Below are 24,536 nucleotides of genomic sequence, written 5' to 3'. Positions count from 1 at the left end.
GCGTATGACTGGTTCGGTCGGCCCTGGGGCCAACCAAACAGCACACTCAGAGTGGGCAAGCCACTCCTCCACTGAACTTCGGCAGACCCGCCTGCCCCCAACCAGGTATACCCTTCTGCTTTCTCACAGTGCGAGAAGCAGAAACGTAAAATGGTAGTTTTACCATTTTATGTTTCTGCTTCTCGCACTGTGAGAAAGCAGTGGGGCAACGCTCCTCCGCCCTAATGGAGGAGCCGCCTCTGCTTGTGACTTCTTTAGAAAAGGTGTTATCTGGTATATTTTACACCTTGGGGAATATTGCTTATTGCTAGACGTTCACTTAAAACAGTTTGGTTTTCACGTGACTACTCAATGGCTGTTGGAGTAGACATTAGGTTTTTAATTGGGTTCCTGCAGTCGCGGCCGGCATGACTCTGGGGTGGGGATATCGTGTGGGGGGGTGGGGGTCGCAGTGGTTCGCGGGGTGGTTATTAAAAAATAAAAATAAACTTACCATCCTACGCCGTCTCAGCCCCTGGCCGGGTCCCGCGTTTTACTGAACAGGAAGCAGCCTCCCTCCCCTCACAGCCAATCACAATAGCATCGTTGAGATTGGCTGGGCCGCCGACCCCACAGGCGTCTATGGGGGAAACAACCTTTACAAAGCGGTTGTTGCATTGCATTCCATAACAACGCGGTCGTTACAACGCAATGCCATTACATCGCAAATCATTAATCGACTTGCTCTAGATGGCGCATCAACCTAAGGAATAGTATGATTTACTATTCCAACACCTTCCCTACTGTTGCGCAAGGTGGAGTTGGAATAGTAAATGATAATATTTTTAGTGTTGGAGCGCCATCTAGTGCAAGTCAATCTAATGACTTGCGTTGTAAAGGTATCACGTAACAACGCAGTCGTTGTAACGACCATGTTGTTATGGAACGCGATGTAAAAGCATGTGCTTTAGCATGCTCTATTAGTCTATGGAGAGGCCATTTTCTCCGTGTAGGATACGTGCAGAAAATGCAGCGCACTCAGAGTGGGCAAGCCATTCCTCCCCTGAACTTCAGCAACCCCCAACCAGGCATACCCTTCTCCTTTCTCGCAGTGCAAGAAGCAGACACATAAAATAGTAGATTTACCATTTTACGTTTCTGCTTCTCGCACTGCGAGAAAGAAGTGAGGCTACGCACTTCTGCCCTAATGGGGGAGCCACCCCTGTGTTTCTGAGATACTATCCTGGTACGGGTGCAAACTGAGAGCACGTATGGGGTGTTCAGGTGAAATAGCACCCTCTTCCACCTGTGTTCTTAGGTATGAATATTTATTATTTTGTGCCTTTTGTGTTGCCTCTGATTTCACAGATTATTCTAGATCGGTTTAGTTCTGAATTTAGCTTTGCATAAGCTATGCTTTGGTGCTTAAGATGTCGTGCTTGTGTTATTTCCTTGTTGCTTGTGGTGTGCTTGGAAATCCGGGTGATGTTGGTGGACACTGGAGACTCCTTATAGCCTCTTACGGTCTCTTACACCAAGGGTGTCAAGCATCCCATGCTGTGCTTTTTACTTTTAAAAAAAATCTTTTTTACCTTCTAAGGATTTCATTGTAGTGTTGGACCCCTACATTTACATCCTTGTTTTTTAGGAGTTTTCCAAGGCCATATGTAATAGGCCAGGGTTTCTATGATAATTTTGCTGATCGGTCTTCTGTGTGTTTTTTTGAGAATACGTGAATGATGGTTATCTTTATTTTTGTCAGTGGGTGCACATTGAAAGACTAGGAAGTGATCGCACCCGCCACTGGCTGGTCACTCACAAGTGAGATTTAATTAAGTCTAAACTTATTGCCCTTGATATGAGTGGAGTAAAGCACGAAATTACAAAAGATCATTTCACTTTATTAAGACTGTCCTCTGTTTCCCCGGTTGATAATAAAATCGCAAAAGCATTTGGGACCAGATGTACAAAGCCATTTAAATGATCGCAAACCCTACGATTCGTAAAATCAAAGGGTTTGTGACCGCAGAATGGATTTTAAGTATGTATTAAACATATTTTAAAAGTTGAAAAAGCCTTTCCATCTTGCATAAATGGTTTATTATAACCAATAGACAATTGCACTTAGTATAGGGCATAAAAAAGGTGTTAACTCTTAATTGTGATTCGGAATGGCAAGTATCAATGGTTTGCCACCGCTGAGGGAGCGTGTGGGGGGATGCAGGCTATGGTTCTGCTGACGACTGCCTTCTGCCCTGAAGAGTTTCCCAAATTGGAAACCTTATTTAAGCAGCACCGTTTTTTTAAAGAACACGAGCTGCTTTAAAAAAAAAAAGTTTATTACAGTTTCCAGTTGTGAATGCAAACACATGGATACTGGCCTATAGTCCCTTGCAGGCCTTCGCCCCTTAATTATTAGCCAATCACAGTGGGTCGCCAATTATAGCGGCATTTCTAATTAATACTCGTAAGGCAGGCCATTCTGTGACTGGAGATGTTGCTATGCGACGTATTCATTACATAGAAAATCAGTAACGGTTTGCAAAAAGTTGGTGCGAAGTGTGCGACCACATTTTACAACCTGTCTGTACATCTGACCCTGTGTGCGTCCTGGTTCACTCAGTGACCGCGTCAAGAGGTGACGATAGCTAAAGCGGATGAGTAGGCAAATGTTTAGGACCAGGAGTATATCTATTTTTCTTGCATTTTATGTTGTTTTCATTTAAAAGTGCTAAACTGCTTCCGAGTTTATTTTGCCAGCCTGGTTGATGTGGAAGCCGGAAGAAGTAGGCTATCCCGTATTAACAAGCATTGGAAATGCAATAGGTCTCGCAGTAGTAAAGTTTGAGCTATAGGTGTTATTTATTTATTTATTTTTTGTATTTATGTGTTGTTTTTTCTAAATAGCTAAATTAATAGCTTTCTTCTTTACAAAGCCAATAGTTATAATTTTTGTAAATGTGACACCTCTAGCATTTGTAAAGCAACATGTTTTGTATTAACGGGACTTATATGTGACTTATATGTGTTGATATAAAAAAATCAATGGCTTTAAAAAACAATTAATAATTAATACGTGGATTTTATTTTATATTGCCAATAGCGTAAAGTTTATTAAATGATGCTGTGGTTGCGCTGAGTGAGGGTGAGTGAGGGTGAGTGAGGGTGAGGGGTTGAGGGTGAGTGAGGGTGGGTGAGGGGTTGAGGGTGAGTGAGGGGGAGTGAGGGGGAGTGAGGGGGAGTGAGGGTGAGTCAGGGTGAGGGGTTGAGGGTGAGTGAGGGTCAGGGTGGGTGAGTGAGGGTGAGGGGTTGAGGGTGAGTGAGGGTGAGGGGTTGAGGGTGAGTGAGGGTGAGGGTGAGGGTGAGTGAGGGTGAGGGATTGAGGGTGAGGGGTTGAGGGTGAGGGTGAGTGAGGGTGAGGGGTTGAGGGTGAGTGAGGGTGAGTGAGGATGAGGTGTTGAGGGTGGATGAGGTGTTGAGGGTGGGTGAGGGTGAGTGAGGGTGAGGGTGAGGGGTTGAGGGTGAGTGAGGATGAGTGAGGGTGAGGGGTTGAGGGTGAGTGAGGGTGAGGGGTTGAGGGTGAGTGAGGGTGAGGGGTTGAGGGTGAGTGAGGGTGAGTTAGGGTGAGGGTGAGTGAGGGTGAGGGGTTCAGTACAACCATCTTGTTAGCTAACAAAGTACTCCTAATATGACGGATAATTACGTTGCATCAGGGAGCACTGTGTGTTGTTAGGAGGGCATTGCTGTGGGGAGGGGGGAGGAGAAATGCGACATGGCGGGGAGGGGGCGGAGCGGGGGAGAGGGTGTTAAGCAGCAGGGTACAGAAAAAGGTTTGCCAGGTGTTGCGATGTATTTAGTTGGTTGGCGAAGGGGGTGTTGTGGATTTTTCCTGCTTTTTTTAGCCGAGCTGCTGCAGATGTTGTGAAGACATTTGGCAATGTAAACAGCTGAGCTGAATGGCCGGGAATGAGTGGGCGGTCGAGGAGGCCGCTGCCGATTTGGTTAATGTTGGAGAAGGCTGAGAACAGCATGCTCGGGAACCAAAGGGCGGTGCAACCTGACGACTGGCCATGCCTGGGTCATGTGATACGACACCAGCAAAGCTGAATGGGGCGCGCTGGTCACATGACGCTGAAAGGGCTAGTTGACTGGCTATTGCATTTCTAATGTGTGGGAGGAGTGCGGGAACAGAGGGCGAGGGGAGGAGAGTAGGAGGAGGAGAGTAGGGGAGGCTAAACCATTGTTTTATATATTATATGTCCCGGTTCCTACTGGCAGAAGGGCTGCTCTAGTTATGTGTAGTTTGCTAACAATTGAGAAATGATTGCTTCATAATGGAACCCCATGGCCTCCAGAAATCTCTTCAGAAAGCATACATTTCAAAACACGGGCAAGAGGAACCAGCCGCATAGCAAGAAGCCTTTTTTTCCGATCTGTTCTCATTAGAGAAAGGGGGACATGGAAAAACCAAAAGGAAGAAACGTTATGAAAGTTTAAACCATCTGCTGAATTATATAACCGTTCTTGCTTTCCGCCCAGGACACAAGTGAAACAGTGAGAGCTCAGCCGCTCGATTCCTCAATTCGAGCAAATCGCGCACATAAACAACACTCTTGGTGCCAAGTTCCTGCGGATTTCAAACAAGTGTTGCATTGAGTCACTTAGCAGACTGCCGTGCCAAAAGCCATGCACGTGCTACCAGTCTGCTTGGAGCCCATGAAAGGTGCGGGAGACATACCTTCTTCACCAGGAGCAAGCCGGGGCGCGAGGAGGGCGTCAACCTCAGAGATTTGGGGGTTACGAGGTAGACTTTGCAATCGGGATTATTGAACGCCTTTTTGTAAAGTGCGCAAACATTGCCAGGTTGATTTTATGTTCTAACGCCCCAAACCGGCTTGGTAAAAAAAAAAATTTCAAATAGGAAATACAAAACAATGGCTATCGAACAGACGGCGAGGGGAGGAGAGTAGGAGGAGGAGAGTAGGGGAGGCACGGCCTAGCGGCCGTGCAATCAAGAAGTGAGGGGGCGGGAGAGTAGGCAAGGCAGGCGGCTGGGGGGAGGGGGGAGGAGAAATGCGACGCGACATGGCAGGCAGGGGAGGGGGCGGAGCGGGGGTGTGGGAGGAGTGCGGGAACAGACAGAGTAGGAGGAGGAGAGTAGGGGAGGCACGGCCTAGCGGCCGTGCAATCAAGAAGTGAGGGGGCGGGAGAGTAGGCAAGGCAGGCGGCTGGGGGCATGTGCACGCGCTTTTAAGCTCAATGCGCATGCGCATTGAGCTTAAAAGTCACGGGCACTGCAAGGAATCGCCACGATTCCTTGCAAGTTGGATAAAGAGTGGATGAGCCCCCATAGTCTCGCTTGCTCGATGCGCATGCGCATCGACAGGCGAGACCTAAAAAGGAAAACCTTGTAGTAGCACAAATGTCCAGAGGGTGGCGATGTTGCAACATGACAAACAGCGTGTCTTACTTGAAACTATTTATTGAAGAGTTTAGTTGTGCTTGTGGGAGACTTGCAATGCTTGGTGTCAATATCCCTGCTGTTTATTTAACGAATTTCTACTATATTTGCTATATTTTATTTACATATTGTAAATTCGTATTCTTCATTATATGTTCTTCACACCATTTGTGTTATGTTTCCTAAATTGCTAGACCACTCCATTGGTCTGTGTCTTTCTTGTGTTCAAAAGTGTTAAAACAGGAAACCTGTACATCTGGGACTTCTTTTTACTGTTTACAATTGAAGTACTTTATAAAGCCCTCTCGTCCCTGAGTCCTGTATGCACTGTACAAAACAGAGAAACAAATAACTAAAGAATTGTTGTGATTGAGCCAAGGGGAGGCTCATTCTGTATATCCGGCTAACCTTTCAAAATAAACTAGTCTGCCACAAACGGTTCCCTGCCTTCATTAGGAGCACATTTTCAGACAGTGCAGTGACCAGTTAACCTTCCTTAGTTCACAGACAGAATCTTGATCACTTTCAATGTGGTGAGAAAATGTGATTGGGCACAGTGACCCTACAGTAAAAGCAACTTGAGCCACCAAATGTTTTTCTGCAGGTGACTGGGTTCTCTTTGTGGTGCCAGCCTAGTGCCACATGAATAAGGGGGGGCGCACATAATGCAGCTGGTCAGCTACTTGTTAGAGGCAAGATCAGTCTGTTTAGGAGCGGTGACTCTGCTGTACTTGGGACATATCTGATTGATCCAACATCCCTTGAGAAATAATATCTTGCTTTTGCTTAGTGCTCCAAACCACTCTTCTCCTTTTGCTATGCACTATAAATTACAGGTGTGCCTGTTACCCAAATGATCAACTTCAGAGGGGTGGTAGACTGAGTTGGCCATGCTGGGAATCAAACTCGTGACCTGCAGATCAGTGCAGACATCAACTGTGAGAGTTTAAATCACTGAGCCATCTTGGCAGGAATAGAAAGAGTGACTTAAGTACTCAACATGGCCATCTGGATTCCTTAGCGGAGGGGCGATCCATTTTAGGACATAGGTGGGAGAAGTTTCTGGTGTGTGATGTGGAGAGGGGTGTGTTAGTGGTCCGTCCACCCTAGAGACCGGCTGAGGCATGCGAGGGCAGACACCGGCATCCATCCTTTGAAATGGGGGTCGCAGGGTGATGTAATAACTTGTTTTTTTATTTTGTGTGACTATGTATTTCTTAGGAATACATATTGTCGAAACAAATTCATATAATGTAAGAGGACAGTTGTTATTCAACCAGTCTTCTTAATATTAGAAATCTTGCTTTTTGGGTCTTGTCTGTGGGCAGCTTTTAGTTTTCTTTTGTCGAAAGACCTATTGTGGACCATACCAACAACTTATAGTGGGCATTGCACCAGCCCATTGCTCACCATTGGTTGCTTTCCCTGTCACTCATTTGCTTGCTTCATATTCAGTGGCATTCTTTTTTCTGCTCATGTTTTCACCTCCAATGGAGCATAGCCTCGTTACCATCCATTTGATTGGAAGACTTGTACTCGTCCAAAGCTCTTCCTTCCTACCTCGTTTGCTGCTTCTCCCTTCTCAAACACTCACCCCAACACGCCGTGTTGCTCGCCAGCTCTCGCAGCTTGTCTGTAAAAGCACAGCAATATGTATATTTTTTACCACGGTATGGTGAAAGAGCAGATTGTAAGGGTTGTTTTTGTCTCCTGCAAACAGCGGCATTGGCACACAAAGACTGTTTTTTATGGCGTAGGGGAAGGGGGCAGCCTTTTGATTCAGACGGTGAACTTAGCATGAGTAAAAAGAAGATGTCTCTCTCTACGGAGGCCTTTAAGCCTGCTCCTTGAAGTACTACTGAGAATCGAAATGCTAGAGCTTTTGTTTCATGTCTGAATCCTGTGGAACCTCATGTTTGTAAAATATGGTCAAAAATTCATCACCGACTTTTAATTAATGCGTTAGTATCAATATCCATTTGGTAGATCGCAAATATGTGCCCTTTAATTGGCCACAGTCTCAATGACCATGGCCTGCAACAGTCAGCAGACCACCATGTCTATGATTGTGTTTTAAACAAATATAGATATTTTTTAATGCAACCCATTCTACTTAAAGGAAATAGGACTTTGTTTAAAACAAAAAGTTCTCTTTTTGTTAGAAGCTTCACTGAGAGTTTGCAGTGGACCACTTCGTGGAAGGGGGTCACTTACCACCCCAATTTAGGATTCAGTAACTTTTCTATGTTTTGCGACCGGATTACAGTTGCAGGAATTTATAATTGAGGGTCAGATTCACTAGATGGAATGGACGCCCAAAACACTCCCCTTCCAAATAGTGATTCTGAATCCATTTCTAAACCCATTTAGCTATACAGGAAAACCTTTCCTGAATCGCTAATTGGGTTTAGTGCATTTGAAAAATGGTTTTAACGTTTGCAAATTCTCTGATTTAGCCTTCGTCCTGGCTAATCATTTTACTTTGATATCCACCCATTCCTTATTCTTTTTATACTCTTTTCAGAGTCTACTGAGTGAAATATATTTGGAAATAAACCATGTCATTTATAAAGATAAATAATATTGAATGCAATGTACAGTTTTGAGATATCTGAAGATATGTATTTATTTTTCCTTTAGTATTTTAATATGCATTTTTCTGTTACTAGTTTCTGAACAATGCTTCACAAGCCAGCATTGGCAAAGCCAATTGCTTCACACTCATATTTTAATGGCAAAACCTATTGGATTTGCCATTACTTGTTTACTGCAGTGCTCCACACTACAACGCTGCCATTTCTGAGATGAAAATTACATTTGTCACCAATAACCACGTTAATGATAATACATTTACTAGGCAAACAAAAAGTCGATGGGTGGAATGTTTCGATTAATTTTAGTGCCTGGTAATTACTCAGCACTGCATCCCAGTCCATCGTTTTTTTGCCCACCATGCCATTCTAGACAGACGCCAGCCATATCCAAATCACCATTCGCCCTGCCCCGCTTTCAACAATCCAGTGCGAATTACCAAACCAGGTGGGAACACATGCAAAGCCAGACCAGTATTGTCTGTGATTTGGTGACCTGCAAATATCAAAATTGAGGATTTAGCTCTCTGAATCCTTCTTACAGGCAAACAAGTGGTGCGTTCTAAGGATTCAAAGGGCTCAGTGAAAGACTGTGTCATGGTTTTGGAGGAGCAGCCACTGAAAGATTTAAGTCACCAAGATAGAGGTATAAACGGGTAATAGTGGATACAGCGCCAGGGAAGATGTCAGTTAGCCCTTTGAGTAGCCAGGTAGACAGTAATTTAGTTTAAAGGTGCTGGATTGCTTGGTGAGACTGTGGGTACGGCTTCCAAAGTTTGCAGGATTCTGGGTTATGGTGCCAGAACTGATGACTGCGTGAAGAATGTGATTGATAATCCTAAAGCTTTACAACCTACTCAGGATTTTGAAAAGATTTAATAAAGCCATTCGTCCGTCTTACCCTGCTAATGGCGACTTGATGCTAAAACAAAAGAAGGCACCTGAAGGAAAAACATTAATTCATAAACTGTAGATATGTATATGGCTGTATGAAGTACATGTCACATATCTAAGTCATGCTTATAAGTTGATTACAAGACTATCTGCATGTGACAACAAAAAGGTACTGATAAAATCTCTGCATATTTCATATTAGAGGTGTTGAAACATGTCGACTCCTTTCATCAGAAGGGTGATTGTTTTTCCTTCTTTTTTGTCTTTAATTTGTGGTGAAGCTATATAGTGTAACTAAAGTGGATTGTAACCATATTCCAGACGCAGTTTTAAATGAAGTGCATCTTGGGACACAAGCCCGGGTTGAAAACATACTTGTAGAGACACGACTACAGAGGGCAAGCATAACTGAGGGTTCTTAGTATATGGCTGTGTCTCTGTGATTTTGGGGACAGCAGTCGCTGGAACAATCACAAAGGACAGTGTTTGTTGGTGTAATCTTTGTACCTGGATCCCATGGACTAAAATTACACCTGTAGTAAAACATCATAATAATTGTACAAGCATTCAATCAAAAAGAGAAAGGGTTTACTTCAGGGAGAAAAAAAGGCTAGTTTTCAAACAGAATATGAAAAATTAATTCTCATATTATTACAAAAGTATAAAAACAGTTTTATGATAGAAACATCATTAAATCACTACTTTATATTAATGTTTTTCATCCGTTCCAAATGGCTTTAAATAGTTTCACTTTCCAGAGTATAACTGGTTTCAAAATTGCATCACTTTTGTGTCCTTCGATTACCTCCATATTTAGTGTCCTCTATTCAAGTCCTTAAATAAAACTATAGGTGATTGGATCACAATTATTATCACAGCCAACCACTTATACTGTTTATTTGTAGGTCATAAGATCGCAATTGATGTCACAGCCACCAAAACACGTTTTGCAAAATCATTCGCTGATTCAGAGAAATTAGAAGGAAAACATATCTCTACCCAGGAGCTAAGTTCACAAAATTGTTATTATAAATGGTCACATTATCTTTAAACTTCCATCGCACAAAGTATAAACTGCATACTTTTGTGGTACTTTTCAGATTTATATGATATGAAGTCTAACTTCTACCACAATTAAAGTGAACATTTTAGCCGGGTCTGGTGGCTCAGTGGACTAAAGCAGCCACTGCAGGGGCCTGTGTTTGACCTCATGGTCACAGGTTCAAATCCCGGCGGGTCCTTCCAGCCTTTCATCCTTCTGAGGCCGATAAAATGAGTACCATTGAGTTGGGTAACAATAAACATCTGTTAATCAGCGCCAGGACACCTCCGGGTAATCGTGCACTTTACAAAAACACCTGTTATGTTAATGATTATTGTATCATAAAACTGTTTGGTACTTTTGTAATGTGAGAATAAAATACGTGTGTCTTTCATATACAGTCTGAAAACTAGCAATTTTCGCACCCAGGGCTAAACCCCTTTTTCTTTTTCGCAATGACATTTAGTTTGGAATCATTCAGGATTGAGGTCTGCCTGCTCTACGCGAATGGAGAGGTGCATAAGTCTCAGAGAAGTCTACTGTTTCGATGTGAAATGATGTTTGTATTCACTAACGACCAAAGTATTCACCTATTAAGAGATATTGTGGGTATCGTACACATCTGTGCTGCCCCTCAAAGTTTTTCCAGATGCACAGGCCTTCATTCAACCTGTGGGGGTGGAGGTGGCTGTACTGAATGGCCTGGTCTGTTCCTGGTGGATGGATAGCCTGTCTTATGATTTTGTGCTTGTTTGGCGTAGAGTTGTGTGTGTATCCACAACAAGGCATGAGATCGACGCAAGCCAAGTTTGAGTAATTGGGTCACAGAGTGCTTTTCATCTCCAACTTTTCTTTGATGTTCTTGTTTTTCTCTTCTGTTTTTCAGATGGCTCAGAATGCAGCGGACGCAGTTTGCTTAAAAGCTGTGCAGTGGTCGCTGTGGAGCGGTAAGTACATCTTTGCTGTCCCTTAGTATCAGGTGGATCACGTGCACTGGTGGGTGTTCACTGGAAGAGTGCTTGCAGCGGTCCTCCATTAATACTGATTGTGTGACTTTGTCTGGAAAGGTGGGACAGTGAATAATGATAGCATCTTTGAACGGTCTCTGTGGGGTTAGGTATGTCTAGATTGTGCTGATTGCTGTCACAGTGAACGTCATGTGGGGTGGACTGTAAAGGTCAGGTGGCTGCAGAGATTGATGATGGGGAGAATACTGAATGGCATCATCTAGGGGTCACTGGACAGTGACTGCGGGTGGCATTGCACGTGGTGCATGAGGGAGGTGGACAGTGGCTGCTGATAGCATCATGGGGTGGGCGTTCGGGATATTCCAAGTGTTTTCGGTGATTGCCAAATAACATTTGAGGTGGTTAATGTATTCTGTTGGGTGTCCGCAGGTGTAAGACCTGCCAGCTTTTGCCATAGTTTCCCCTTACTTTTTGCTTTCTGAACCCCTGTTTTGACTCTGTGCTGAACTTGATTTTGCTTGCTTTGGGACTCCATACACTTTATTTTTACTGCTGACCAGTGCTAATGTGCATGTGCTTTATGTCTAAAATGTATTGGCATTTGGTTTCTCCATGATTGGCATATTTGATGTACTTGTAACTCCCTAGTACTGTGCGCATGTGCCCAGGGCCTGTAAATCAAATGTTACTAGTGGGCCTGCAGCACTGATTGTGCCACCCTCATGAGTAGCCCTTCCAATATTTCTCAGGCCTGCCACTGCATTGCCTGTGTGTGCAGTTTTATACTATCATTTCGACCTGACAAAATAACCTTATTATCAGGCCTAAACCTTTTTTTTTCTTTTTTTTTTTTACAGAGTTTTATATAGCGCGAACTTGACCCGAATCGGGTATCTGAGCGCTTTACATAGCACCATTTGCATTACACGAGGACACATTCATTTTTGTTAGGCACGGGGAGATTAAGTGATTTGCCCAGAATCACAGGATGTTCAGCGTCATTGCAGAGACTCGAACCAAGTTCCCCAGATTCGAGGTTCACCACCCTAGCCATTAGGCCAACTCCTCTCCTTTTTATTACACATAGGTCACCCTAGAGTAGGTTCTGGACAGCCCACGGGCAGGGTGCAGTCTACTTAAAAGGTAGGACATGTAGTTTTGAGTTTTACATGTTCTGATAGTGAAATACTCACAAATTCATATTCGCACTACTGCAAGGCCTATCTTTCCCATAGGTTAACATGGGAGCTGCCTTGTAACATTTTACAAGTGTAACTTCCAGTTGGGAAAAGGTAGAAAAAGTTAGTGTGGTGTCTATAGACTCACAATTTAAAAATACATCTTTAAGTGAAGTTGTTTTTAAATTGCAGGTCTGAAAATGCCACTTTTAGAAAATTGGTCTTCTCTAACTTTCACCATTCTGTTCCTTCTGCCTGTCTCGGAATACACATCTGGGTTGGGTGACAGTTGGACTTAGTGCATTTCCTCAAGACAGTCACATACAAAGGGATCTGAGGTGTGCCACTCACAGCCTGATGGCCCATCACCAGGCTTAGGGGTCTTCCTGAGCAAAAGTGAGAGGAAGGAGCTAACACTTGCACCTGAATAGGGCTCTGCCTGTCCCTACACAAAGGTTTGCATACCCCCCATAGTGAGTCTGAAGCCAAGGCAGGGAAGGGCAGTGTGTTGTGCACTACAAAGGCCTTTCTTTTAAATCTCCCTAATTCAAAGCCCAAAATGGGTAGGAGTACTGGACCTCTGACACTATATACTCGGAACACTTCTGGAGCTGAGGACATTCTACCATGGAGAAGAGCTCTTGTGCTGCCAGGAGGTACTGCCACTTTGCTGCTTGCTTTGCTATGTTGGCCGGCTGCTTCTTGCTTGGAAGTGAGAGGACTGGGCTTGACTCTGCATCTCGAATCTGTAAAAGGTTCTCCAAGGACTTGTTGATTTTGAATCTTGTTTCTAAACTCTCAGGGATATCAAAGACTTCACCTACATGTTTCTGCCAGCACTTAGGCTCTTCTACTGTGAGTCTTGCTCTGCCAAGTGGTGCCAAATCCAGTTCTGGGCCCTTGGAAGTGAATGTTTGGTGCTGCAACCCAAGAAACCAACGCATGTGCCCCGAAGCGTCAATCGGAACCGGGGCATTGTTCTGTGTTATAGACTCATCGGCTGCTGCCCGCACCGAAGCCATGGACACCGCTCACCGACTGCATGAAGCACCGACTACGATTCACAACTCAGCCCCAACTTTGCCGACGCATTGCCTCTGCATTACAGCTCTTGCATGAGTCTTTGGCACCGCATCGCCAATGTCTGCAACGCCTGTCCCTGGTTTCTGATGCATCCCCGGTCCAAGGCATAGCCCAGCAGTTCTAAATCGACGCATTAGGCCGATGAACATAGCTTCTTGACATCAATGCATCTACGATGTTTCCCGACTTCGACAGCAATGCATCCCCTCCTTTACTCAACACATTGTCCCTGAGCTTCAACACAACAAAGGCGCTGTCAGTGGGTCGGTGTCATTCATGAAATCCGGCTCGCACTCCCATCGTGGTCGGACTGAACTTTTGGATCTGCCCCGATAGAGTGCGACCAGATTTCTAAGCACTGCATTTTTGTTTAATCTTGCAAAAGTCATAACTTGGTTTGTGTATGTTGGATTTGTATCATTTTGGTCTTGTGTTACTCAGATAAATATTGGCTATTTTTAGGTCTCACCTGGGCAGTGCATGCGCTGTCTCTTCGAGACATGCTGTATCAACTCTATGGGCTTTCATCACGCCCATCACTTCACATGCGTCCGTTCGTGTTCCTTAATAAATTCCTTTCTTTTCATTGGTGAAACGTTGCCATTTTCAGTTTCAGGCTACTGCCCCTGTTATATGACCCCTGTTTTTTTAATGGATTGGTCGGTGCACTCTTTTTTTTCTTTTAATGGCTCCTGCGCTATTTGTTCACCCATGTTCACGAAGGGAGTTCAATCATTGCCCTAGTAGAATCGAGATTTGTAATTTTGTTTCCCTTCTTATTTTGTTTTGATTGCCATTGTTTAATTTTATTTGTTACAAGTTTATTTTTATATGTTGCAATCTGCATGTTTTTTGTAGAGCCGGCACTGAGACTCAAACCCGGTTCCCCAGTCACAAAGTTGGCAGCTCTGTATGTTACGACACATCAACTTGTTATTTACGACGAGCACTTCTTAGAAGTGCCTGCGCCTTGAACACAGATGCAGGGCCCTACTCTCTGGTTCCAGAAAACCTTCCCTATTCAGTCCCTGCTTTTGAACAGAGTGGGAGATTGTACAATATAAATAATTTATCGCGAGCCCAAGATGTGTCCATGTTAAAAGTTCACCTGTCAATCACTGTATGTAATGTGACGTATTAACAGAAAGGAAAGAGAGACTGTCGACTGTCATTGGCATGCACTTCAATGCTCCTGGCTCATAGGCCGAGGCCAGAGTACACTTGCGTATTGCCAGCAGTGTTTGAATCTGTCGGTGGTAAACTGTGCAGTGTTTGGTCACCCCAGATTGTGTATAATTCATCCCTTACTCTGTGGGTCACATTACATCCAAGCTGGTACCACTGTGTACTGCTGATTAATTTCTAAAGTGAATGTGATGACTTTTCACATTCTTTGGTGTTAATTGCACTGTAAAGATTTGTAGGCTCCATCAGTGTACTGTGAAGATTTTCTTAATCCTGAATTGTTAGTGGTGTACTGTTTTTTTTTATTTCTTAGTTGTTTAGGTGTTTGTCGCATGCAGGTGATCAGAGTTTTTGAAAAACAAGTGTTGTCATTTTTGTGGTTCAATCATACTTGACTTTGTTCGTAGTCATTTTCTCTCGGCGCTACATAACAGATAATATCTTGACATACCAGAGAATAAATTAGAAATGGGTTAAAAAAATAATTAAACAGATAAACCTGGACTCCCATCACAATGTTTTTTGTAGAGCCGAAGCCAAGACTTTAACCCGGTTCCCCAGTCCCAGAGTCGGTAGGTCTGTATGTTACGCCACATCGCTACTTGTTATTCCCAACAAACACTTGAAGTGCCTGCGCCTTTAACATAGACGCAGGGCCGCTCTTTCTGGTTCCAGAAATCATTCCACATGCGGTCCCTGCTTCTGGACACAGAGTGCGAGCTGGGCACCTCGCAGTGGTTAGTACACACGGCTATCTTTACGTTGAGTGTTATCAAAATGTATGAACAAATAAATAGTCATACTTTAAATAGTTATAAAATACCTCTCTTTATTACATCATTTTAAACTCCAGGGAATCATTATCAATTAATACAGTACTAAACAATATTACATATTTCATTACATGCACGGGGAAACTGTTTTAAAAAAAAACATTATTACCAATACAAACCATGATGGTGCTTGTGTTGTTTTATTTAGCCAGATGTCTGTGTACTCAGTGGCTGCACAATTTGCACCCTGCACACGGAGAATACAAAAGGAACACGACCTTCATGTGTCCTCCTAAACCAGGGGTCTTCAACCTGTGGGACACGACCCCCAGGGGGAGCGTGGAGTCCTATAAAGGGGGTCGCGCATTCCCGTTGGACCTTCGCCTTTAACTGCCTGAATCTGATTGGAATTCAAAATGTTTGCTCCTCGTTTTGGATTCCGAATCGTGGCATCTTCAGGCGCTCTCTGATTGGAGGACATCGTGAAAGTATGCAGCGTCATCGTTGATTGCCCTCCAATCAGAGAAATTGAAGATTGAACACCAGGAAATGCCTTTTCGTGCTTCTTCTTCGTGGCTGCATTTGAAATACGATCTTGTGGCTGTTTGCAGGTTTCCTCGGCAACCGGAACTTCGGTTGGTTTCTCTAGTCTGTACCAACGAAAACTGCTAGTACGCAACACCAGTGAGGACAGTAAAGTAACTGTTGTACATGTTATATTGTGCTGGGGGGAAATATGTTAGTGTCCTCAGTATGTTTTCACTTTTCATTGGTAGCGTCATTCCGCGTCACTTGGAATGTTCTTGTTGGTATTTATGTGACGTCATTGTCATGTTTGACAGATGACAGCTGACTCCCGTTGTGACTGCCATTTACTCCCGCTCCCTGCGGGCCCTTGTAACTTCAATAATAAATAATATTATCAACTTAATTCTTCTCCTGTCGTGCTGAGACACTACAATTGGCGACGAGGACGTGTGAAACAAGGGTCTGCAGAAGAATTTTGAATCGCAAGCTTGATTGATGAAACTTGTGGTCGGAGCTAGGAGCACTTGTATCTTGAAAAGTGAGTAATTGGCGGAATCGGCGAGCAGATATAAAGTTTAAATTCAGATGAAATTATTAACGCAAAGGATATGGGATGCGCATATATTTTATGAGAGACTTTCAAACAACTATTGGTTTTGATGTGAGAAATAGCTGTTCGCCTGAGGAATTGACTGGCTAATGTCATCGACGAATGCCGCTCTGTTTTCAATTCCGACGCGTAAATCTGTTGTGTACAGCGTTTCGTTGACAAGGCAACAGCGGAGGCGTCTGTCATTTACCTCAGCTGAGACGTGTGAAGCATGCCGGGAGTGGAAGTGATTGGCTGACTGGAACGCGCGTCACTGTGCGTGCGCAACGAGCGGCCATTTTGAAATGTTCTGAATGATTTTTTACGAGCACAATGATTAGAAGCTCGTGATCTTTATTTTTGATGGATTGTTAGGATTTCTTCTCAGCGCGACTAAATGCAAGTAAGCGCAAGAGTATTCATATCATTAAAACTATTGGTAAACTACAAATACTTCGAACAAGCCTGCTGTGTAGTGTATAAAAGAGAGAGTTGGAATAAAAAGCTAAATATGGCTGAATGCAACAATATCTGTGCACCTCCTCGGTTTCTAGATGATCCTGGTAAGCCCACTATGAAGTGGAAAAAGTGGGTGAGGGCATTTGAAAATTACATCGTGTCAATTGATGGAAAGGCTTTTGATGCTGAAAGAAAATGTTCTTTGTTGTTTGGGCTATTAGGAAAAGCTGGTCAGGATATCTTTGACAGCCTGCCTGAATATGAGAGTCCGCCCGGAACTTTTGTGCCTTTAAATGAATATCAGGAGGCTTTGAAAAGGTTGGAGCGACAATTTGATGAAGAGAATAATATAATGGTCGCAAGACATAAATTTGCCCAAAGGAAACAACAAGAGGGGGAAAGTGTGGAAGACTATGTCGCATGTCTAAGAGTTCTGGCAGTAGAATGTGAATATGAGGAAATGACGGATGTATACATAAGGGACCAAATAGTTTTCTACTGCTATACTAAAAAGGTGCAGGAAAGACTGTTGGCATGTAAAAGACCATCCTTACAGGAAGTCATTGACATTGCGAGGGGTATAGAGAGGTCTCTTATTTCCACCAAGGAATTATCTTCAACAACTAATAATAGTAATGTATTTTATTTACAGGACAAGAGGAGAGTTGATAGTAAGGCGAGTGAAAAGAGTGTAGGTGAAAGAAAGGTAGGAGGTAAGCAGTTGAGCTGTTTCAGGTGTGGATCAAATGAACACTTAGCTGATTTTAAAAATTGTCCTGCTGTTGGTAAAAAGTGCCTTAAATGTAAAAGATATGGTCATTATACCACTTTATGTAAAACTAAAAGAATGAGCAATAACATGAGTATTAATGCAGTAGGTAGTTTTGATGAAGAAATGTGTGCGAATATTGTTTTATATGTAGAAATGGAGGATGGAAAGATAAAAGGTCCGGTAAGTGACGTGAAAATTGGTAAGGTTGATCTAAAGTTCACAGCTGATTCAGGTGCGCCCATAACAACCATATCTGATACTCTTTTTGAAGAAAAATGGAAAGATGTTCAACTAACGGAATCTGATATAAACCCGAAAGCTTTTGGGGAGAAGGAAATAAATATGCTGGGATATTTCATTGACACTGTGAGTTTCAGGGGAAGAGTGATTGAAACTAAGATTTATGTAGCAGAGAAAGGGAGGATACTAGTTGGATGGAGAGACCTGGCTCAACTTGGGGTGGTACTGATTCCGGGAGCAAAGGACCCAGTAGTATTAAGAGAGGATTGGGTGAATAGCATATGTATAAAAAATTTTGATGTAAACTTAGAATCTGTTTTTGAAAAACATAAAGAAGTGTTTAGAAATGAAATAGGTTGTGTCATGGGGTTCAGTCATGACATCAAACTAAAGGAGGGTGCTATACCATGTAAACACAAAGTAAGATCGATACCTTTGTCCATAAGATCTGAATTGAGGGAAGTGCTTGAGAAGTTGAAGGGGGAAGGTGTAATTGAAGAGGCAGAAGAGTCTGAATGGGTTTCTGCCATTGTTGTATCAAAGAAGAAAAAGACAGGGGACATTAGGCTATGTGTAGACCTGAGGTCACTTAATAGAAACATTATGGTGAACTGCCATCCCCTACCTAAAATCCAAGATATTCTACAGTCAACATCTGGTTCTAAATATTTTTCATTGATCGACTTAAAAGCCGCTTATCACCAGGTATGTCTGTCAGAAAAGTCCAAGAAATTAACAACTTTTATCACACCCTTTGGTGCATTCAGGTACGTCAGACTCCCCTTCGGCTTAGCATCATCCTCAGGGGTTTTCCAGAAACTAATGGACATCTTGTTTGGAAAATTGAAAGGTGTGGAAGCCTTTCAAGATGACATTCTTTTGCATTCTAAAACTGAACAAGAGCACATAAAATTGATTGAAACGGTTTTAGACATTTTGGAAAAGAAAGGCATGACAGTCTCAAAGGACAAATGCAAATTCATGACAAAGGAAATTGAATACTTAGGGCATGTTTTGACAGCTGAAGGTATCTCACCAAAAGATGATTTAGTGCATGCAATAAGGGAGGCCCCGGAACCAAAAAACAAAGACACACTCAAGTCATTCCTTGGCCTCAGTGAATATTATGCTAAGTTCATAAAAAAATATGCTGAAAAGGTGGAGCCACTTAGGAGGTTGTTGAAAAAGAATGTGGCCTATAACTGGAAGGAGGAACAAATTGAAGCTTTCAAATTGATCAAAGAGGAAATAGCGAATGCTCCTGCATTGAAACCATATGACTCACAATTGGAAAATGTAGTAACTGTAGATGCAAGTAATGAGGGCATCGGTGCAGTTTTTTGCCAGAAAAAGGGAAGTGAAGAGAACATGATAGCGTTCATTTCTAGAATGCTGAATGACACGGAGGTCCACTACAGTACAATTAAGCGTGAAACTTTGGCCTGCGTGTGGGCAGTGCACAAACTCAAGGACTATCTGTGGGGGAAGAGTTTCACACTGGTAACCGACCATAAACCATTGGTTTATATGATGGATGGCGAAGGTAGAGGCAACGGAAACGCTAGCTCTAGGTTAATAAGACTACTGTCAAAACTTCAGGAGTATAATTTTAAAATAGAACACATTAAAGGAGGAAAAAACTGTAGAGCTGACTGCTTGTCCAGGTTGCCAGTAAAGGGGCAAGAGAGCGATGAACAGGATGACAATGAGTGTATAGTTGCGCATATTGATGCCACTTTTATGTGTGAAGGATCCATAACTGAAAATGAATGGGAGGAGAGTATGAAAACGGATAATGTCATGGCCAAAGTAAATAAGTACGTACAAACTGCATGGCCACATGTAAGAAACCTTGAAGTGGAACTGAGATCTTACCAGCAGGTAAGCGATGAACTTACGTTAGAGAATGGCTACTTGAAAAGAGGTGAAGTTTTTGTTCCCCCATTTGAACTCAGACGAAAGATCATTAAATTGGCTCACAAAGGGCATCCGGGCACCACGGCCACAAAAAAAGTATTGAGAATGCACTATTGGTGGCCAGGTGTGGACAGTGAAGTTAGGAGCTATGTGGACAATTGCGAGAAATGCTTAAAGTCAGACAAGCATTGGAGAATTGAAAAAAACGAACTCCAAATGGTAGAAATTCCGGATGGGCCTTGGGCCAAAATAGCAATAGACTTTGCTGGTCCTTTCAACATCTTGACTGACGGGTGCAAGTACCTAATAGTTTTGACAGACTACTACACCAAATGGGTGTGTTACAAATTCGTAAATACAGTGACCACAGATGTTGTCATTAAGTTTCTCGAAAAAACATTCGAAAGAGAAGGACAGCCTAAAATAATGGTGTCGGATAACGGATCACAACTGATATCAAGAACAATGGTTGATTTTTTGGAAAAGAGAGGTATTATACAGGAGAAGACACCTCTGTACAGTCCAAAGAGCAATGGTCAAGTAGAGAGAATAAACAGATTTTTTAAAGAAGGAATCCAAATGGCAATTGCAAACAATATGGATGTAAAAAAATTTATTAAAGAAAAAATCGGTGCACATAACAACACACCAAAAGAAGCCACCGGTTATACACCATTTTACCTGATGAGAGGTAGAGCATGTAACAATATAATCACTCCAAAAATAGGTGGTTGGAAAGGAACAACTGTGGAAATGAGAGAAGTGTGCGAAAAGGAACTCAAGGTAAAGGAGAACATTGAATACAAACAAGTGAAAAACAAGGCTTACTCTGATAAGGTAAATAGAGCTAAGGACAAGAGCATAGCACCTGGAGACTGGGTGTTAGTAAAGAAGCCTGTTTTGGTAAGTAAAGGGGAATCCAAACTTAGCAAACCCATGAAAATTGGCAGGGCATCAGGTGGTGCTGTTTTCATAGAGGGTGATGGATGGCGTAGCAAAGATGATGTGGTAAGACTCAAACATGGGCAAGAAAAAATTATAATGAGGAATATGGATGAAGGAGATACGAGTCTTAATGAAAGTGTTCTGGAATGGGGAGACATATCTAGTAGCTCTGAACTATTGCAAACCTATGACAGCCAAGAGGGGTCACCTGCCTTGGGAGACAGTTCTAGAAATCGTTCTGATGGCAGTGCAAATACTGTCCCTGCTCAAGATGACCCTATGCTTGATAACTATTTAGAGGAATTTGGATCCTCTGTTACAGGTGTGGAGGACACGGAAATCAATCACACTGGGGAGTTGTCATCCAGGGTGGGCAGAGTTATCAACTTGCCAACAAGGTTTAAAGATTATGTTATGGAATAAACTGTTCCTGTTTTTGTGGGAGAAAGGGAGATGTTGTACATGTTATATTGTGCTGGGGGGAAATATGTTAGTGTCCTCAGTATGTTTTCACTTTTCATTGGTAGCGTCATTCCGCGTCACTTGGAATGTTCTTGTTGGTATTTATGTGACGTCATTGTCATGTTTGACAGATGACAGCTGACTCCCGTTGTGACTGCCATTTACTCCCGCTCCCTGCGGGCCCTTGTAACTTCAATAATAAATAATATTATCAACTTAATTCTTCTCCTGTCGTGCTGAGACACTACAGTAACCCAATCAGTTTAAAGAAATATAAATAGACATTAAAAAATGTAGAGCGCATTCAGTGTTTACATCAGCGCCTTTGTTAAGTTCCCGCCCCCTTCGGTGTCAGTAAAGCCCAGCCAAGCTGATGTGTTAGTTCTCCGGGGGCGCCTGTCAGTCATTTCTAATTAGGTTTACTAAGTCAGCAGGAGTAGATTAAGGGAGATGTTACTGTAAATCCAACAGAAATGTGAGGCACGAAGTGGCCGCAGGGAATGAGCTCACACTTGGACTGCTTGAGAGATCGTTAAGTAGGGGGCATATTTCTAGAACCAGTGGAAAAATAAGTGATATTGTTCTTTTCAGAGCTGAAAATAGTTCCCTTGCACTCTCACTCCTCTCTCACACAGTTCATCTCTTCCCTATCACTCCCCTCACACTCACTCATGTCATTCACCTGGGTCTCACTCACAATCATCGTGCTTCTTTGTCTCTCTCCCGCTCCTCCCCCTTCCACCCCTCACTCAGACTGACATTCTCACTCAAGATCTTTTCCTAGTATAGAAAGTAACGAGTAGCATCTCCACCTGGTATCATGGATTGAAGAGCATGTGAGGGGCTGTACTAAGATTCCCCCTCACCAACCAAACCCCTGTTGTCTCAAGCAGACCATGTTATACAGAGCCACCATTGGCACCCAGTTACCATTGTGACAGGAACATGGTGAGCGTGTGGTATTATGCATGCGTGTGTCTGGGATCCGGAGTGGTGTACACTTCTCCTCATCCATTGGAATCGTGGATCTGGCCCTCTAGAATCGGTCTTATGCCAGGACGTTAGAGAAAGGAAAGTTGCAGCTGCAAACCAGAAGGAGGGGACAAGGGTGTGTCCCAGAAAAAAGAGGACCATCTGCAAGAACCCACTAGGCTGCCTCTGCCCACCTCCTCCACCATTCTCCGGCTTTTCACCCCTCAGATCCACACACAAGCATACATGCACGTACACACACACACACATTCTTATCTCCAAAAATTCACGCCCACCCTTTCCCCACTGCTGTCTTTGGGATTCCTCCACTAAAGTAAGTCAGACAACCAATAGCATGAGGTTGGAATAGTGAACGCAGGCTGGCGAGCATTTCTCATAGGTTCAGCCAGGTGCCCGCTGATTTGCCTTGGCTGTGCTTTCAGACTTTTTATACTTTGCTTGATATCACCAAAAACTCTACACTGTGTTTTATGACTATTTAAACATTCTCTAAATATGTTATTAGTACATGATCTGATACTGTGTTTCTGTGTTAAAGTACAATTTTCACACATTCCCATTCTCTCCCATCCTCTGCTCGAAACCTCGTCTCTCCTTCCACACAACTTTGTCTTTTATTCTCATTTCTTTTCTTTCACTTTTGTCCTGCTGCTGACGTCACCCATATAATGTTGTCAAATGTGCAGCTTCCACCATAGTAAGCCCTGGTGGTCCCTTCGCTGTATTTCTGTTTAGAAGATTGTCCATGGCAGGGAAGTGAGGGGTGTATTCCGCCCTTACCTCCTTGTCGAACTTCCTGTCTCTCTTCCTATCTCCTCTCCCTTAATTTCCTTCAGGTGGCTTCTTCACCTCCGGTTTTGTTTTCTCTACACCTGTCCTCCCACTCCTCCCGCTGCCATCATGTCCAGGGCAGGCATGACTATCTGTTTTGTTATATTAGTGCATTTCCCACCATCAGGATCATGTGGGTCCTGTCATCTCACCCCTCGAGTGGTCAAGACCTAGCTCTGTCTTAGACCAGGTCTATCCTTCTGATCTGAGTAAGGAGTGTCTCTCCCACACTGGGGCTCTCTCAGGTGAGTTCTGCCCTCTGACCCCTCCAGTGGGTCTGCCAGGGCCCGGCTCTCTATTCCACAAGGTCTCCCGCTGGTGTCTTAAACACCGGGGATCTCTTGGTGGGTCCTGCCCTCTCACCCTCTGTGCCACAAGGTCTCCCTCTGTTGTGAGTTAGGAGTCTCCTCCACACTGAGGCTCTCTCAGGTGAGTTCTGCCCTCTGACCCCTCCAGTGGGTCTGCCAGGGCTTGGCTCTCTATTCCACAAGGTCTCCCGCTGGTGTCTTAAACACTGGGGATCTCTTGGTGGGTCCTGCCCTCTCACCCTCTGTGCCACAAGGTCTCCCTCTGTTGTGAGTTAGGAGTCTCCTCCACACTGGGGCTCTCTCAGGTGAGTTCTGCCCTCTGACCCCTCCAGTGGGTCTGCCAGGGCCAGGCTCTCTGTTCCATAAGGTCTCCCTCTGATGTAAGACGTGTCTCTCCCACACTGGGGATCTCTTGGGTGGGTCTTGCCCACTCACCCCTCCAGTGGGACTGCCATTCCACAAGGTCTCCCCTTCTATTATTATCCAACATATTAACCAGGGAAACTATGTTTTTGACTTTAATGGTTTTCTGGAGAACAGGTGGATTGAACAATTTTTAAATTTACCTCAAACTTCATGTAGAACCCGGTCTCTCTCTAGACAGGAACACTGTTTCCTGTACTGCCTGTTTATTTGAACAAAGTATTGCTTTCTGGGAATTGTAGTCCTCCAATGTTTAAGATCAGTTGGATTGCTGAACATGATAACAATAATTTGTCAAAATGAAAGCCTGAAAATGGATGCATGGACACTCTTTTACTAATGTGGTGTAAGGGCGCTTTCACCCTGAAAGGCTACACAAAAGTTAGTGTCAATCTACTTACTTTTTAAAGGCCTGTATGCTTTATTGCCTAGTGTTATGCACCCGCCAATGCATACTTTAGTAAATAAATGCCATGGTGTTTGGCCTTCATTCTGAGATCTAGATCCATAGTGACCTGGTAGCATAGTGCAATTTAGCGTCCCTATGCAAACTAGGGTTCTTTGCGGCACTCTAATGCTGGCTTCAGAGCCTGGCCTCTCAGTAAAGAGGGATGCAATGTGGTTCCCTGGAGAAGGTAAGGTGTGACCCTGAAGAGGCAGGAACTGGGTGGTCTACTCCATAGCACCCCCTGGTAGTATGGAGGTTGTCCATGAGGAGTAAGCAGGTGGTGGTTTGCGTCCCAATTTTTATTGATGGGGCAGAATGAAACCTGGGGAGGGCAGAAGCAGTGGTGGTTGGCATGGACCCTGAGAAACAGATAGATACTGCATTGTCTGTGGTTGCCTTGTGGGCTGTGGCCAAGGTCCTGATCTCTGAGGGTAGCAACCCTGAGACAAAGAAAGTAAGGACTAGGA

The 24,536-nt window shown here is 43.7% G+C and overlaps 1 protein-coding gene across 1 annotated transcript in view; it reads left to right on the top strand.

Moving 5' to 3' along the window:
• The window catches only part of ELP5 (elongator acetyltransferase complex subunit 5), a 69,890-nt gene that overhangs the window by 7,403 nt on the left and 37,951 nt on the right, over positions 1 to 24,536 (top strand). The window contains exon 2 of the mRNA XM_078669569.1: positions 10,854 to 10,914. Within this exon, the coding sequence (XP_078525695.1) occupies positions 10,854 to 10,914 (61 nt within the window). The remainder of the gene's footprint in view (positions 1 to 10,853; positions 10,915 to 24,536) is intronic.

Source organism: Lissotriton helveticus, chromosome 12 (genome assembly GCF_964261635.1).
Source record: "Lissotriton helveticus chromosome 12, aLisHel1.1, whole genome shotgun sequence".
NCBI lineage: Eukaryota > Metazoa > Chordata > Amphibia > Caudata > Salamandridae > Lissotriton > Lissotriton helveticus.
Note: the sequence above shows the minus strand (reverse complement) of the source record. Positions and strands in the feature narration are given on the sequence as shown.